The sequence below is a fragment of the Arachis hypogaea genome, chromosome 9, assembly GCF_003086295.3.
Source record: "Arachis hypogaea cultivar Tifrunner chromosome 9, arahy.Tifrunner.gnm2.J5K5, whole genome shotgun sequence".
In the NCBI taxonomy this organism is placed as follows: domain Eukaryota; kingdom Viridiplantae; phylum Streptophyta; class Magnoliopsida; order Fabales; family Fabaceae; genus Arachis; species Arachis hypogaea.
Window position 1 is genome coordinate 14,371,339 of NC_092044.1, and position 14,206 is coordinate 14,385,544.

General features: G+C 36.6%; 1 protein-coding gene across 12 annotated transcripts; it reads right to left on the reverse strand.

Annotated features, from left to right (window-relative positions):
• Window positions 1–3,230: 3,230 nt before the first annotated feature.
• Window positions 3,231–13,336, reverse strand: LOC112710484 (uncharacterized). 12 transcript variants are annotated; one of them, XM_072202583.1, is made up of 8 exons: window positions 12,425–13,115; window positions 12,259–12,317; window positions 11,865–11,946; window positions 11,675–11,774; window positions 5,268–5,688; window positions 4,813–4,903; window positions 3,748–4,683; window positions 3,231–3,581 (listed from the first exon to the last, which is right to left on the reverse strand). In XM_072202583.1, the coding sequence occupies exons 7-8, from the start codon at window positions 4,130–4,132 to the stop codon at window positions 3,454–3,456; spliced, it is 513 nt and encodes a 170-aa protein (XP_072058684.1). In that variant the 5' UTR covers window positions 4,133–4,683; window positions 4,813–4,903; window positions 5,268–5,688; window positions 11,675–11,774; window positions 11,865–11,946; window positions 12,259–12,317; window positions 12,425–13,115; the 3' UTR covers window positions 3,231–3,453. The 12 variants fall into 12 exon arrangements, with proteins under 12 accessions (XP_072058684.1, XP_072058680.1, XP_072058681.1 ...); XM_072202579.1 differs by having other exon boundaries at window positions 4,813–5,688; window positions 12,195–12,317; window positions 12,425–13,204; XM_072202580.1 differs by having other exon boundaries at window positions 4,813–5,688; window positions 11,671–11,774; window positions 12,195–12,317; window positions 12,425–13,146.
• Window positions 13,337–14,206: the final 870 nt, after the last annotated feature.

The window sequence follows — 14,206 nt, forward strand, 5'->3', positions numbered from 1 at the left end:
GTGCGTTTAGTATATATATATGAATTTTTGTATAAATACTAAAATGAAGTCGCACGGTCCGAGTTTTATTTTTTAAATTTAATTTGAATCAGCTCTCCTAATCGTTGGGTCCGGTTTAAGGGTATTGTATATATAAAAGTGTTCAACTCGTAGAAGAGTCTCAAATCTCGTCTTTTTCTTCATCTTGCTCGGCTTCTTCCTCTGGTTTCCTCTATTTTTGTTTTTCTCCGTCTTGGTATGTAGCCCAAAAATCTGGTAGTGTAGTTTCTGTTGTTATTTAGTGGAGTGAGAGAAATGGATGATAGAGTTCTTTTAAAAATATATTATTTTGATCAGATTTTTTTAGAAACATCTGAAGGAGTAAAATTCATTTGTGAAAATTCGTTAGATGTTGTTATTCCCTTCATAATCTCATTTGAAGAGCTCAAAGGTGTGATCTGTGAGAAGATATATTCTGAGATGTCAAGAAAAGTATCTTGTATTTTATACAGATATCTCATACCGGTATTTAGTAGATTCATCCAATTTCAAGTCAAATATGTAACGGACGAAGCTAGTTTGCAAGAGATGTTTTCAATGTATATTGAAAGTCGTGCTCAAATCTCATTCATCGAGTTGTACATTGAGTTCGAACAATTTGAGGTCGACCGGAATATTGTACGCAAAGATTACAATAGTGACAGTGAAGAAGAGTTCAAAAGCAATTACGAAGTTGTTGGTCCAGACGACGATTAAGATCAAGGTGACGGCATCATGGCTCCAAATGTGACGGACGTGAAAAATGCACTCGCAAACGAAGTACCGTTTGAGGAGCTATCTTTCATGCGAGTTTTGGATTTGGATGCCATCCATGTTCTGGAGTTTTCAGAATATGAGTGCAGGTACGTGGTTGCGTATATTTATAAATAGGATTAGAAGCTTGTAATAATTTAGATTGATCGATGGACCAAATAGTTAAGTGAAGTGTGAAAATATACTCAACTAGCATTTGTTTATCGGTTTATTTAGTTAAGTTTAAGGTAATAATGTTGTTAGTTAGTTATTGATTTAGTTTTAAAAAAAGTAGTATTTATTAATGAATATTTAATTATGAGTTTATGTTGTTATTTTGTTTAGAATGAGATAATGACCAGATGTACAATTTATTTATATCATAATTGATGCTGTGAGCGTTGATTTACTTCTAGTTTCGATTATTAAATATTCGTTTATTAAGTATCTTCTGTTCGGCTGCCTTCGCCGCAGAAATTCCTATTATCGCAGATGGTGAATTTGCCGTTGGGATGGAATTCAGTTTCAGGGAAGCTGTTATTAAGGCAATGAAAGAGTATACCATCCGAAGAAGTGTAGACTACCAGGTGTATGAGTCAGAGCCGTTGACATTTTATGCCAAGTGTATATAGTATGGGTCAGGGTGTGATTGGCCTGTCAGGGTTAGCATGATCAGCAGGAAGTACTGTTGGGTTATAAGGAGGTATAATGGCAGTCACACCTGTACCAGAGCCACCATTTCTCAGGATCATTCTAAGTTAGATTCGATCACAATTGCAGAAGCCATCAAGCCATTGGTCGAGGCTAACCCCTCGTTAAAGGTAAAATCAGTTATTGCAGAAGTGCAATCGAAGTTCAACTACACTGTCAATTATCGAAAAGCATGGTTGTCTAAGCAAAAGGCAATGGAAAAAATATACGGAGGTTGGAAAGCATCGTACGAAGCATTTTCTATATGGTTTGAGGCCATGTGTCATAAGGAGCCATCAGTTGTCGTTAATTTTGAGACTATGCCTGCATATCAAGGCGATGACTTGGTGACTGTTATTCGGGTGCATCGAGTATTTTGGAGTTATTATCTCTGTATTAGAGCATTCAGACATTTTAAGCCAATGGTCCAAGTGGATGGGACTCACTTGTATGGAAAGTATAAGGGTTGTCTGTTAGTGGCAGTTTCACAGAATGGTAGCAACAATATCATCCCAATTGCATTTGCTATTGTGGAGGGAGAGACTTCTGATGCGTGGCACTTTTTCCTCAGTAACCTGCGGTAACATGTTGTCACTCGGGATGGTGTGGGGCTGATATCCAACCGATACGAATCTATCAATGCAACTGTTGCACGCAGTAACGGACTTTAGTCACCTCCCAGAGCTTTCCACATGTTTTGTATAAGGTATATAGAGTCGAATTTTCTGAGAAAGTTCAAGGCACCGTACCTACAAAAACTGGTTGTCAAAATAGGTAACGTTGAGTAATTCTAAGTTCGTTGCTAACAGAGTTACCTTGAACAAGTGCTTGTAATCCATTTTTTTGCGATTGTTTTTTATTATCGTAAAGGTTATTCGCAGACAGTACGCGAGTACGAAGTGCGTTACCAGCGTTTTACGAGAACGGGACGAGACTTACACTAACTGGTTAAACCGAATTTTCCACAAAAAGTATGCGTTGGCATTTGATGATGGCTACCGATGGGGTCACATGACGATGAACCTAGTGGAGCGCATCAACTCAATGTTGAAGGGTGCACGCAATCTTCCCATCACTGCTCTTGTCAAGGCAACATTCTACAGGCTTAACGAGTTGTTCACCCGAAAAAGAGCTGAGGCAGAAGCACGGATTAATGCTGGGCATGTTTTTTCTGAGCTCGTGACCTCAAAGTTGCATGCAAACCAGCTAGCAACAAGAAACATCCAGGTCAGTTGTTTCGACCAGCAGAATGAGGTCTTTGAGGTGCGTGAGATGCCAAATGGACTGGAATATGCCGTCGACCTCCGTCGACAAAGATGTGACTGTGGAGAGTTCCAGGTGGACCGGATTCCTTGTCAATATGTGTTTGTATATTGTGCAAATCAACGACTGGATTGGCAAGCCTATGTTTATGATGTGTATAAGATGGACCAATTTTAGCGGGTGTACCGAGCTAGGTTTAGGCCACTGGAGAATCCTACTACATGGCCCGCTTACAATGGGCCTCGATTCATACCAAATTCGTTCCTCAAATGCGTTACCAAATGTCGCCCCAGGATGATGCACTTCTTGAATGAGATGGATACGCGAATGTTACGTTGTCCCAAGCGATGTACGCAATGTGGGATTGAGGGACACAGTCGTAGTAGATGCCGTCAGACAGCTGGTGCAAATACCGACGGAGATGCTCAGTAGATTCATACTTGTGATATTTGAAACTTTGTAACCTATGACAATCTACCCTGTGACAAATGCGAATTTATGTATTATTGAAACATTCCTCCATAATATGATATTGAAACATTATGTTATGATATCTGAAACATTATAACTATAGCAACTAGTCCATGAGATAGATAGTAATTATACATAAAATAGCTAATTAATACATAAAAAACTTGAAACAGTTAATTAATACATAAAGAAATTTACTGATAAATACAAAATGTTAACTACACAACAACTACTTTCTCATTGTCCACTTTACATCCTTCACAAGTTCTTGCATTTCTTAGCGGCATTTTTGAACATGGAAGGAGTGTACCGACTAGCGCTACGACGTGGCAGATCAACCCTGAGATTGTAACATTTCCCTACCTCATCTGAAGTACGTGCCTCACCTGTATACAATTTAATTAAACAAGTACATAAAGTAATCAAACTAGCAAAGATACCATAGTAGTATAATAATAAGTTCTACAAACCAACCAAGTATACCATATAGTCAACTGAATCACAATATAACCAACCCATTAAACAAGTAAAGCAATATATAAAATATAATACCATCATTACGGGATTCTTCATACTCGTCGGACTCCTTTATTTCATCCTCCTCGTCCTCATCCTCGTCGTCTGGTTCATCTACTAGATACCCATCAGGCTCTTGTTCAGGTGTGTTAGCATTTTCTTCAATTATACCCATTAAAACATGATTAGGGTTTTGACTATTAAGAATCCCACGACCACCATCAGTCCTACTAGAGTCAACAGACACAAACCTTTCAGAAGCACCGAATGAAGTGCAGCACGAATACATCGCATCCAAGGAATACCTACCCGCAATAAAGGAATAAGGCTGCTGGGCATATTGTGATTGTCCTGCATCTGCAGCCATAAAACCAAGCAACTGGCTAAAAGAAACTCCTTCTCCTGTGTCAAACTGTGGCATATCCCAATACTGCTGATGTATTGGGTACGATGGGACATAGGTTGTTCTTATGGAAGTAGATTTGGAGGTGGAGGGGGTGGTGGAGGTGACTGTGGCTCCTGCTCTTGATTGTCAACATCCATATCCTGATTATCCTCATCATTCTCTTGAACCACAAGATTTGACAAGTTCAAACGGTCCCCAAATTTTGCCCGGTACCAGTACTTGTAAGTATCCAAGGGATGCTGTGAAGGCATGAAAAGCTCAGTAAAAACGTGATTATACCTATTTGTCCACTACATCACCCAAAATGAATGAGTCATGGCCGTGGCCCAGTTAAGATTCTTAGGACCAGTCAGGACTTCTCCGTGTGCCTTGTCTAGATTCAGTTCCTAATAAGGAACTCCCTGAACAAAACCGAACTGTCGCCTATACCTATCAGTTGCATGCCACTCAATGCATTCAAAACTGACCAACGACACCGTAGCGCTCCAACAGACCGAGTGCATGTAGATGTCTGGAGGAATTATGTCCGGATCCACGCGATCGACAGCATAAGCAACACACACAAACTGGGAAAGATAAAGTAAACTCATGATTACAATCTACTTCACAATCACAATGACAAGAACAACAACAATAACAATAAGATTAACACTAACACTAAACCCGAAACAAATTCTTCTTTAATGAAAACACACCTGGCCTTCCTGAAGATCATCGAAGGCCTTCCTAAAGTGAGCAAGCGTAAGATATCTATAGCGACGATCTCCACGCTCCCAATTATGCCACCTAATATGACTTATTTCATTAACACAATTGGATTTTAAATAATAAGATACGGGGTGATTGTAAGATACTACATGTTTGTAAGCAAAAAACTGTGGGGTTTCCTAGGAAGCGGCACTAGATATGACAGGCGGATCCAAGCCCAACCAAGAAGAAGCGTTAGCGGACCATCGATCTCCTTACAGTCATACGAGATGCCCTATATAATGCCCTGTATAGATGTGCTAGGCATCCCGATCCTAAATTGTACTGTCCAATACTCCCAAAATCATGAAACAGTGGTAGATACTTTTAATGCACACCTGCGCCAGACTTGTCCCCAAACAAGATCGTTCCGATCAAAAACATAATGTGGCACTTCACGTACCTCTGTATACTATTTTCATCAGTCAATTGTAAGTTTTCTTTCAGATCCCGCAGCCAGGTCAGTTTTATGCAGCTTCCTCTACATGCCGACTTACTTGCTGCAACTCCAAATTGGTGTAAACACTCCGCCTCCAGGGCTTCAAAACTACTCATTGTCATCTTTGTGACTGAAAGACCGTCCGTCGGAAGACCAAGAATTATTGCCATATCTTCAAGCGTCACAGCACATTCACCAATTGGAAGGCGAAAGGTATGTATGTCTGGGTGCCACCTTTCGATTAGAGCATTCACCAGTATTTTCTGACATTGGACTACCCCAATCTGAGATGCATGAAAAAACCAGTTAATTGTAAGTGCTCCTCCACCCTTTTATTGTACCGATTCGGAGGGATTGGGTGATCACATGTCAACATCATTAAACTCTACAAAAACATAAACAAATTATTATTAGTCAACTCGTTAACATTTACTAATTTACTACTAGAGCAACTAAAATATCAAACTCGTACTAAGCTTTTTTCTAATTACAACATTTAGTAGTTACCATGTACTAACCCGCCAATTTATTAACTCCCATTAGTAAAAAATCTGCACAACTAACTCAACAACATATTAATTGAAACCACATGACTATCATAAATTATCTTACTAAATCCAATTAAAACAAATAATTTTAACTTATAAATTAACTTAATAATCCTAAAAATTATTCATAACTAACTATTAACAATAACAACTAATACATAATTCCAATTCTTATTAAACTAATAATGCTCCTATTTACTTAACAATTCTAGATTAGTTGTTTATTTATTCACGGTAACACAAAAAAATGTTATAATATCTAAAACCATAATCTCTAAAATTAATTATAAAATTTATTTAACTAATTATAACTTTAAAAATTATAACTTTAAAAATTATTACAAAAAATATTCTAACTACATTTAAAGAAATATTCTAACTATTACTTTTACATATATTCCTAATTTTTTTAAAAAATAATAATTGTTCTGTTTATATTCCATCTAACAACAATAATAATAATTAACTTCCTAACAATAATAATTATAATTATAAAAAACTAAAAAAATTCCAATAAAAAAATAACATAATCAGGTAAAAATAATAATAATCATTTACATTCCTAAATTCAATTTCTAACAACAATAATAATAATAATAATTAACTTTCCAACAATAATAATTATAATTATAAAAAACTAAAAAAATTTTCAAAAAAAATAACATAATCAGGTAAAAATAATAATAATCATTTACATTCCTAAATTCAATTCTAACAACAATAATAATAATTAACTTCCTAACAATAACAATTATAATTATAAAATATTAAAAAATTCCAAAAAAATACTATAATCACGTAAAACCAATAATAAAAATTCTTACTCAAGTTCTAACAACAATAATAATAATTAACTTCCTAACAATAATGATTTTAATTATAAAATATTAAAAAAATTTAAAAAAAAACTTACATATTTTAGATGACTGAGATAATGTATGATATGAAGTTCAGGACGATCAACATCTCTAAATTTTTTATTCTTTGGCATTTTAAGCATACTTCCACCATGCAAACCAAGAACCAGTGGAGAAAGGAAGAAGAAGAAGAAGTAGTGGTTGTTCTTTGAAGAAAAGATGAAAGTGAAAACGGATGGTGGGTATGGGTTCAACATGGGGTAATGTTGGGTAAAAGGGCACCATTGGGGGGAGTCATCTGCGCGTGACACGTGACTGGGGAGTCACAACACGCACAGTCTGTTTTCTCAACTACAACTCAAACCGTCTGAGAAGGTAGATAGAAAACGCATGGTTCGATTTGTGGTTTGCTGACATCACACACAGGTCAAGCACCCCCTTCTCCATAACCGCGTCCAACCCAAACTTTACCTCCATATTGAAATTAAAAAGCGGTCATACACACTCTCTTAAAAAAAATTAGTTGTAATATTTACTTTTCTTCCAATTTCACTCTTTATTAAAAAAAAATTTATGCGACGTGTAACAATATGATTTAACGACATGTGTGAGAGTAATGACGTGTCAGACAATGGCATGCTCCATGTTGATAGAGACGGTAGTTCCACGTATCAAAACATGATTTATCTGTGCCACTTGTTAGGTTAAGCATGACTTAGTTTAAATAAAGTGACCTAACAAACTTAGATATTCTTGACATTTTTTCAGATATCAAAATAACCCAGATCAATCAAAGTAATTTGAGAATCTTAAATATTCTTGTCTAAAACATCTCAAGTTATGCTTGATCACTAATAAGTCATATTACTAAGATAATAGTTGTGTATGAATATGTTTTGGACTTGGCGTCCGGATTCTTAACGGGACCAACACAACCAGCCGAAAAGCATCCCCGCCATCCTAATGGTCTCGGACCATCTTGACCTCCTAACCACCTTCCAAAATTATATGAATTGGGACCCCTTCCCACAAAGATAAGATAACCCGGTAAAGCCTATATAAAACTGAGTCTTATCACTCCCCCATGTATGATCAATCTATCCTAACACCTAATCCCTACCTCTCTGACTTGGGGCGTCGAAATGTCTTTGCAGATACCACCCCCACTCTGAAGATTTTACCTTGAACATTCCTGCCAGACCGACAGACGCACAATCCCTCTTCACCTAAACAAGAACTCTTTGAACTTTCAGGTCTTCAGGTACCGATTGAATATTGGTGCTGTCTGTTGAGACCATCAAGATCCTAATAGCATGTCAGACGTCCATGAAAAGTAACCCAACCAAAACCCAAAACTAACCCTCATTGATAGCCTAATCAGCCTGAGCCTCAGAACCACAGTGATCCCTGATAAACCCCATTTTGACGGTTTATCTTGCATTGATTTTAAGAGATTTTAATACCTTTTACCCTCATTTATCCATTGAAATAGCATGGTTTTGTGATTGTCTCCTTATTTGTGCTTAGATGTGAAAACATGCTTTTAAACCCTTAATTTGATGGTTTTAATCTCCCTTTGATTCCACTAGATGCCTTGATATGTTTGTTAGTGATTTCAGATTGAAAAGGCTAGGAATGGATCAAAGGAGTGAAGAGGAAAGCATGCAAAATGGAGAAATCATGAAAAGTCAAAGAAGTTGAACTCGCCCATGGACGCGCGCGCACCTGGCGCTTGCGCGCACCTGCGAATCACCCCATGGACGCGTACGCGTGCTGTGCGCATACACGTCGGTGCTGGTTTATGATTTTTTAATGAAAACGTGACCAGCGAATTCTAAAGGGTTGTTGGGCCCAATCCCAACCAACTTTGACGCCAAAGATGCTATTTAAAGCCAAGGATTGAAGAGAAAAGGGATTCCATTCATTACACACTCATTAGGATTAGTTTAGAGTAGTTTCTAGAGAGAGAAGCTCTCATTTCTCTCTAGAATTAGGATTAGGATTAGGATTAGTTCTTAGATATAGGTTTTAATCTTTGCTTTCTTCTACTTCTACCTTTCAATTCTTTGTTGCTACATTCATCTTTCTCTATTCTTTTGTTGTAATTTTCTTTATGATGTTCTTACATTTTGTTGTAGATCTAGTATTGTTCCTTCCATTTTCTTTCAATTCAATAAGAGGTAATTCATAATAATTGTTCTTCTTTGCTTTTCTATTGTTGATCTCTTGCCTTTGTAGTTAGATCTCTCTTTAATTCTTGCAATTTATGTTGTTTACTTTTATTGCCTTTTATGTGTTTGTTGAAATGCCTCTTCTAGATATAGTGTAGATTTTGTTCCTCTTGGCCTAGGTAGAGTAATTAGTGACACTTGAGTTATCTAATTCCTTTGTTGATTGATAATTGGAGAGATTGCTAATTGGTTTGGAGTGCACTAAAGCTAGTCTTTCCTTGGGAGTTGGCTAGGACTTGTGGCTCAAGTCAATTCATCCACTTGACTTTCCTTTATTTAGTAAGGGTTAACTAAGTGGTAGCAATGAACAATTCTCATCACAATTGAGAAGGATAACTAGGATAGAACTTCTAGTTCTCATACCTTGCCAAAAGCCTTTCATAGTTGTTAGTTTATTTTCATTGTCATTTACTTTCATGTCTCTTATCCAAAACCCCAAAACAACTCAAACCAATAACAAGACACTTCATTACAATTCCTAGGGAGAACGACCCGAGGTTTGAATACTTCGGTTTATAAATTTAGGGGTTTGTACTAGTGACAAACAATTTTTTGTATAAAAGGATTATTGTTTGGTTTAGAAACTATACTTTACAACGAGATTCTATTAGTGAAATTCTAAACCGTCAAAAATTCGTTCATCAATCCCCCAAGACCGGAATGGTGGCCAGTGTGGTCCATATTCATGCGATGTGTACTCAACCGAGACATCGGTCTCAAAAAGAAGATCACGAGTCTAACAGAAGCAGGTCATTCGACAGCCTAGGAGAAGATACAAATCGCATGGCGCATAATCTAGGAACTTTGCCACTGAGTTTAAATCTTAAAAGGTAAGATCTCCACAAACGAATGCTACCAACCAGAGGACACGAGTGAATCGATCTCTCGAACTGCCTCCAGAAGGGAACACAGGACAAGAACCTCGGATTGATGTCACCAAAGGCGTAGGTATCATAGTTGATCCTGAGATTCCGATTGAGAGGATCATGAAAAAAGACACCAAAGAGATTCCAAGAAAAGGCGACATGAATGCATGGTAATGAGAGCAACCCTATTTACCAGGAAAGTCCTGAAAATAAGGTTACCAAAAGGGTTCGATAAGCCAACCGACATGAAATACGACGGCACCAAAGATCTCCAAGAACACATAACGGCCTTTGAGGATAGGATGAACCTAGAAGGAGTGGTGAATGCTGTTCGATGACGGGCCTTTCTGATAACCCTAGTTAGCCTAGCTATCAAGTGGTTCAACACGCTCCTGAATGGCTTGATCTCATGCTTCGGCGACATTTCCCGAAAATTCCTAGCATAATTCACCACCTGTATAGCCAAAGCAAAGCACCTGATCCGCCTCTAGGCATTACTCAACACCTAGATGAGTCTATTAGAAAATATATCGATAGATTCAACGACGAATACCTAATCATAGACGGATTGACTGACTCGGTGGCTAGCCTGTGCTTAACTAACGACCTGATGAATGAGGACTTCCAGAAGCATATCACAACGAAAGCAGCAAGAGGTTTTAACATGGTCCTCACCTTGTAAGCATTCTCCATTTGAGTAAAGTTATACTTTGTTTTTGCGAGTAAATCCAAAACGTTAAACGGAACTCGACAAAATGGTTATTTGGGAGACTGATCAGTCCCGAGATCAACAAAATAGATATCCAAAGTTAATAAAATTAAAACATCAAAATGGCTCACCAAGAAGTTGAAAAGTCTTTAAAACAAAATAACGTTTTGTTTTTCTACGCGAGATTCACGATCTCCCAAATCACGAAGAATCGAATTTAATCAGCATGAAGACTAAACAAACTTACCCACACGTTTTGGGGGCAACTGTTCCAGACCTGGTGTTAGGATTCAAACTTACTTTATTCTTGAAGGGGTGCTTAACTCAGATTTACGTTATGAGGTATTTTAGCATTAATATATTTTTTTGGGTTCTTATATACATCTAGTTTGCAATAAATTACTTGAATAGTTATTCTGACACTTTAGAATCTGAGAACACTACAAGAAAATAAGCTTTCTCCCACACTTTTAAAGCGTGCCGAAAAGTGCTAAAAAGCGCCACGCTTTTTGAGCTATCGGTACTCTTTTGAAAGGGTCACATCCGCCAGCGTGCCGGTTGCTCTATCACCATGCTTTTGTGGATCTATTGGCACGCTTTCTTTTTTGCCACGCTTATATCTCTTGCTACGCTTAAGAGCGTGGACATAGGTGTTAACCTATAACTACGCTTTAAAAGCGTGCCAAAAAGTGGATATATTGCCACGCTTTTAAAGCGTGCCCATTAGTTTAGCTTTGTCTACCCTTCAAAAAGGTGTCGATATGTGAAGATATGGCTACGCTTTTGAAGCGTGTTGATAGAAAAAGTTATTGTTACGTTTAATAAGCGTGCCAATAGGGGCTTTTTTCGGTTATTGCCACGTTTTTCAAGCGTGGTTGTTGACTCAACTATACAATATGGCCTCCCTTTTTAAGCGTGGCTATAAGTTTATTCAATAACCTATTGTTCTTTTCTAATTTTCCTAATAAAACCTTGCAAAATTCATATATAATTTTAAATCATAGTGTGTGTGAGCATTTATATTTGTATTTTTATTATTAAGACAAAATATAAAATAAGAAAGAAGAAAGTGCATATACCAATAGGAAGAGAATAATTTTGATGCACACCAATATGCTATAGACATTATTCCACAAGAGTCAACTCATTTAAGTACCTACTTGTTCAATGCCAAAGAGGCTGCATATTGCAGTTCAAAGACTCTGCATTCCCACGTGTAGCAAAAGCAATAACTTGAATGCAAAAATTGTCTCTTTGTTCCTTTAGGATTTGGAAAAGCTCAATGAGGCGGTATTCCATGTATGTAAGTAAAGATATGGGACATTTACGGCAAGCAAGAGTAGACCATACCTCTTCTTTCATCGACTTTGTCACAAATGGAAATTTCAGATTTAGATCTAGCTTGTGGTTAGACTTAGAAGCCTAAGTTACACTAGTTGAATAAAAGAACAGTTAGATCATATCCAAGAGCATTATAAAAGCAAACAATTCAGTTATGCTATGTTGAATAATGTATCAATAATTTTATCATGAGAATAATTTAAAAAAGAAAAAAAAACTTACCATAACTACACTTATATGATTGATTTTATATGCTATATTGCTTTTTGCAACACATAAGCATTGGAATAGTTAACTGCATTTTGACATATCAACTTAAAGGAAAGGACTAGAGAGTACCAATACAATATTGCAATTGAAGTTGCAGCTTGGTAAATTATTCAGTTTAGTTCAGCTCGAATACCTATCAGCAGCATCATTGATTTTCTTCGCAAGGATAGCACCCTTTTTAGGCTTTTGAGTCTGTTCAATATAAAATAGTACAACGTTAACTCAGATTCTAAATTGAAAAAGGATTAAAAAAAATCATTTAAATCTTGAAAGAGCACCCAAAAAATAAAAAAACCTACATCTTGTATCGGAACAGAACGAATCCTCACGGATTCAACCTCACTGAACTTCTTGAACTCTTTGAACAGGGTCTTCTTCTTCACCTTGAGAGGCAAATTCCCAACGAATACCGTTCTCAAGAGCTTCTCCTCATCATCAAACCCTTCCTTCGATACCATTATATCAGCAGGGTTATGCAGTAACTTCCTCTTGTTCCGAACTTTTCCGTTCTCCAACAAAGACGCTTCTTTTTCTTCATCCACCATCACACTGTACTTCCTCTCCTCCCATTCCTTATCAAGCTCCCCTCTCTTCTTCTTCCTCTCTCTTCTTCTTTTTCTTCTTCTTCTTCTCATCGTTCTTTTCAATTGCCAAGTCAGAGCCTTTGGCCTTTTCAATTGACTCGTGGTACTTCATCTTCTTCTCCGAAGTTTCGATTGCGGAATCAGTGGAGGGCTTCTCCAGTTTTCCTCTTCCTCTTCTCCTCGCCGATTCTTGGGTGCGTGGACGGAGCAACGCCGATGGAGGATTCTGAATCCAACGAGGGTGCGTGGACAAAGCAGGGCCGATTCCTGGGTACGTGGACGGAGCAGCGTTGATGGTGCGAGAGACCGTTGAGAAACAACTAGGGTGCGACGGAGAGAGGGCTGGGTGTGAGGGTCAGATGAAGGCAAGCTGGGTAGTGCGATGGTTTCTAACTAGGGTTAAAGTGAATTTGGGAATAAAAGTGAAGTGTATGAATGAGCGTGGTTATCACTTCTGCTAGGTTAAAAAAAGGAAATTTTTGGGGAACCTCTATTGGTACGTTTTTACAAGGTGCCTAAATAAATACGAAAATTAAATTTTGGGGGAGAAAACTTTATCGACACGTTTTTATATGGTGCACGCTTTAAAAAGGTGACTATTAAAAGATAAATTAGCCACGCTTTTTAAGCGTAGCAAAAAAAGCGTGGCCAAATTTTAAATAAGTGGTCACCTACGAAAAGGCGTGCCAATTTTTTTTATGGCCACAGTTTTTAAGTGTGACAAAAAAAAACGTGATCAAATCACAAATCAGTGGCTACCTTCGTAAAAGCATAGTCTTTGATCATTTTTTGGCACACTTTAAAAACGTGATAAAAAATGTATCGACAAGCCTTTTTTCTTATAACGAAAAACCGTTAATAGTGAATTATTGAAATTTTGAGATTATATTTGTGACTTCTTAATCATATGAGATTATGAGATATGAAGCTAATAGCAACTGCTACTACTCCTTTTTTGCACTTTCTCTTTCTTCCATCGATTGCAGTTGCAATTCCTTCCCATGCCAATCTTAATTAATTAACTAAATTAGTTTTATATGATAAAATTAGTTATTAATCAATTATAAAACTTAAAAATTAATTTTTAATCGGTTATAAAAATAAAAATCAATTTTTAAAAATAATTATTTTTTGAATAGAAAAATTGATTATGAAAAAATAAAATCAGTTTTTGGATAAAAAAATTTCTTTTCTAAAAGAACTATTTTTAAAATTAAATTTTTAATCTAAAAAATTAAAATTGAATTTTTTTTAAAATTTAGTTTTAATTTTAGTTAACCGATTAAAAATTATTTTTTTAAAATTTAGTTTTGGCAAATTAATTTTAAAAAATATAAATATAATTTTATAATTATTTTATTAAATTAATTAACTAAAATATGATTATGATTTTTTAATTGGTTAACTACATTTTAATTTTTTTAATGTACGCTCCTAATCACCATGATACCAACACATGGCTCCTGCTTGCACACAGTACATGGTAGACAATCATAG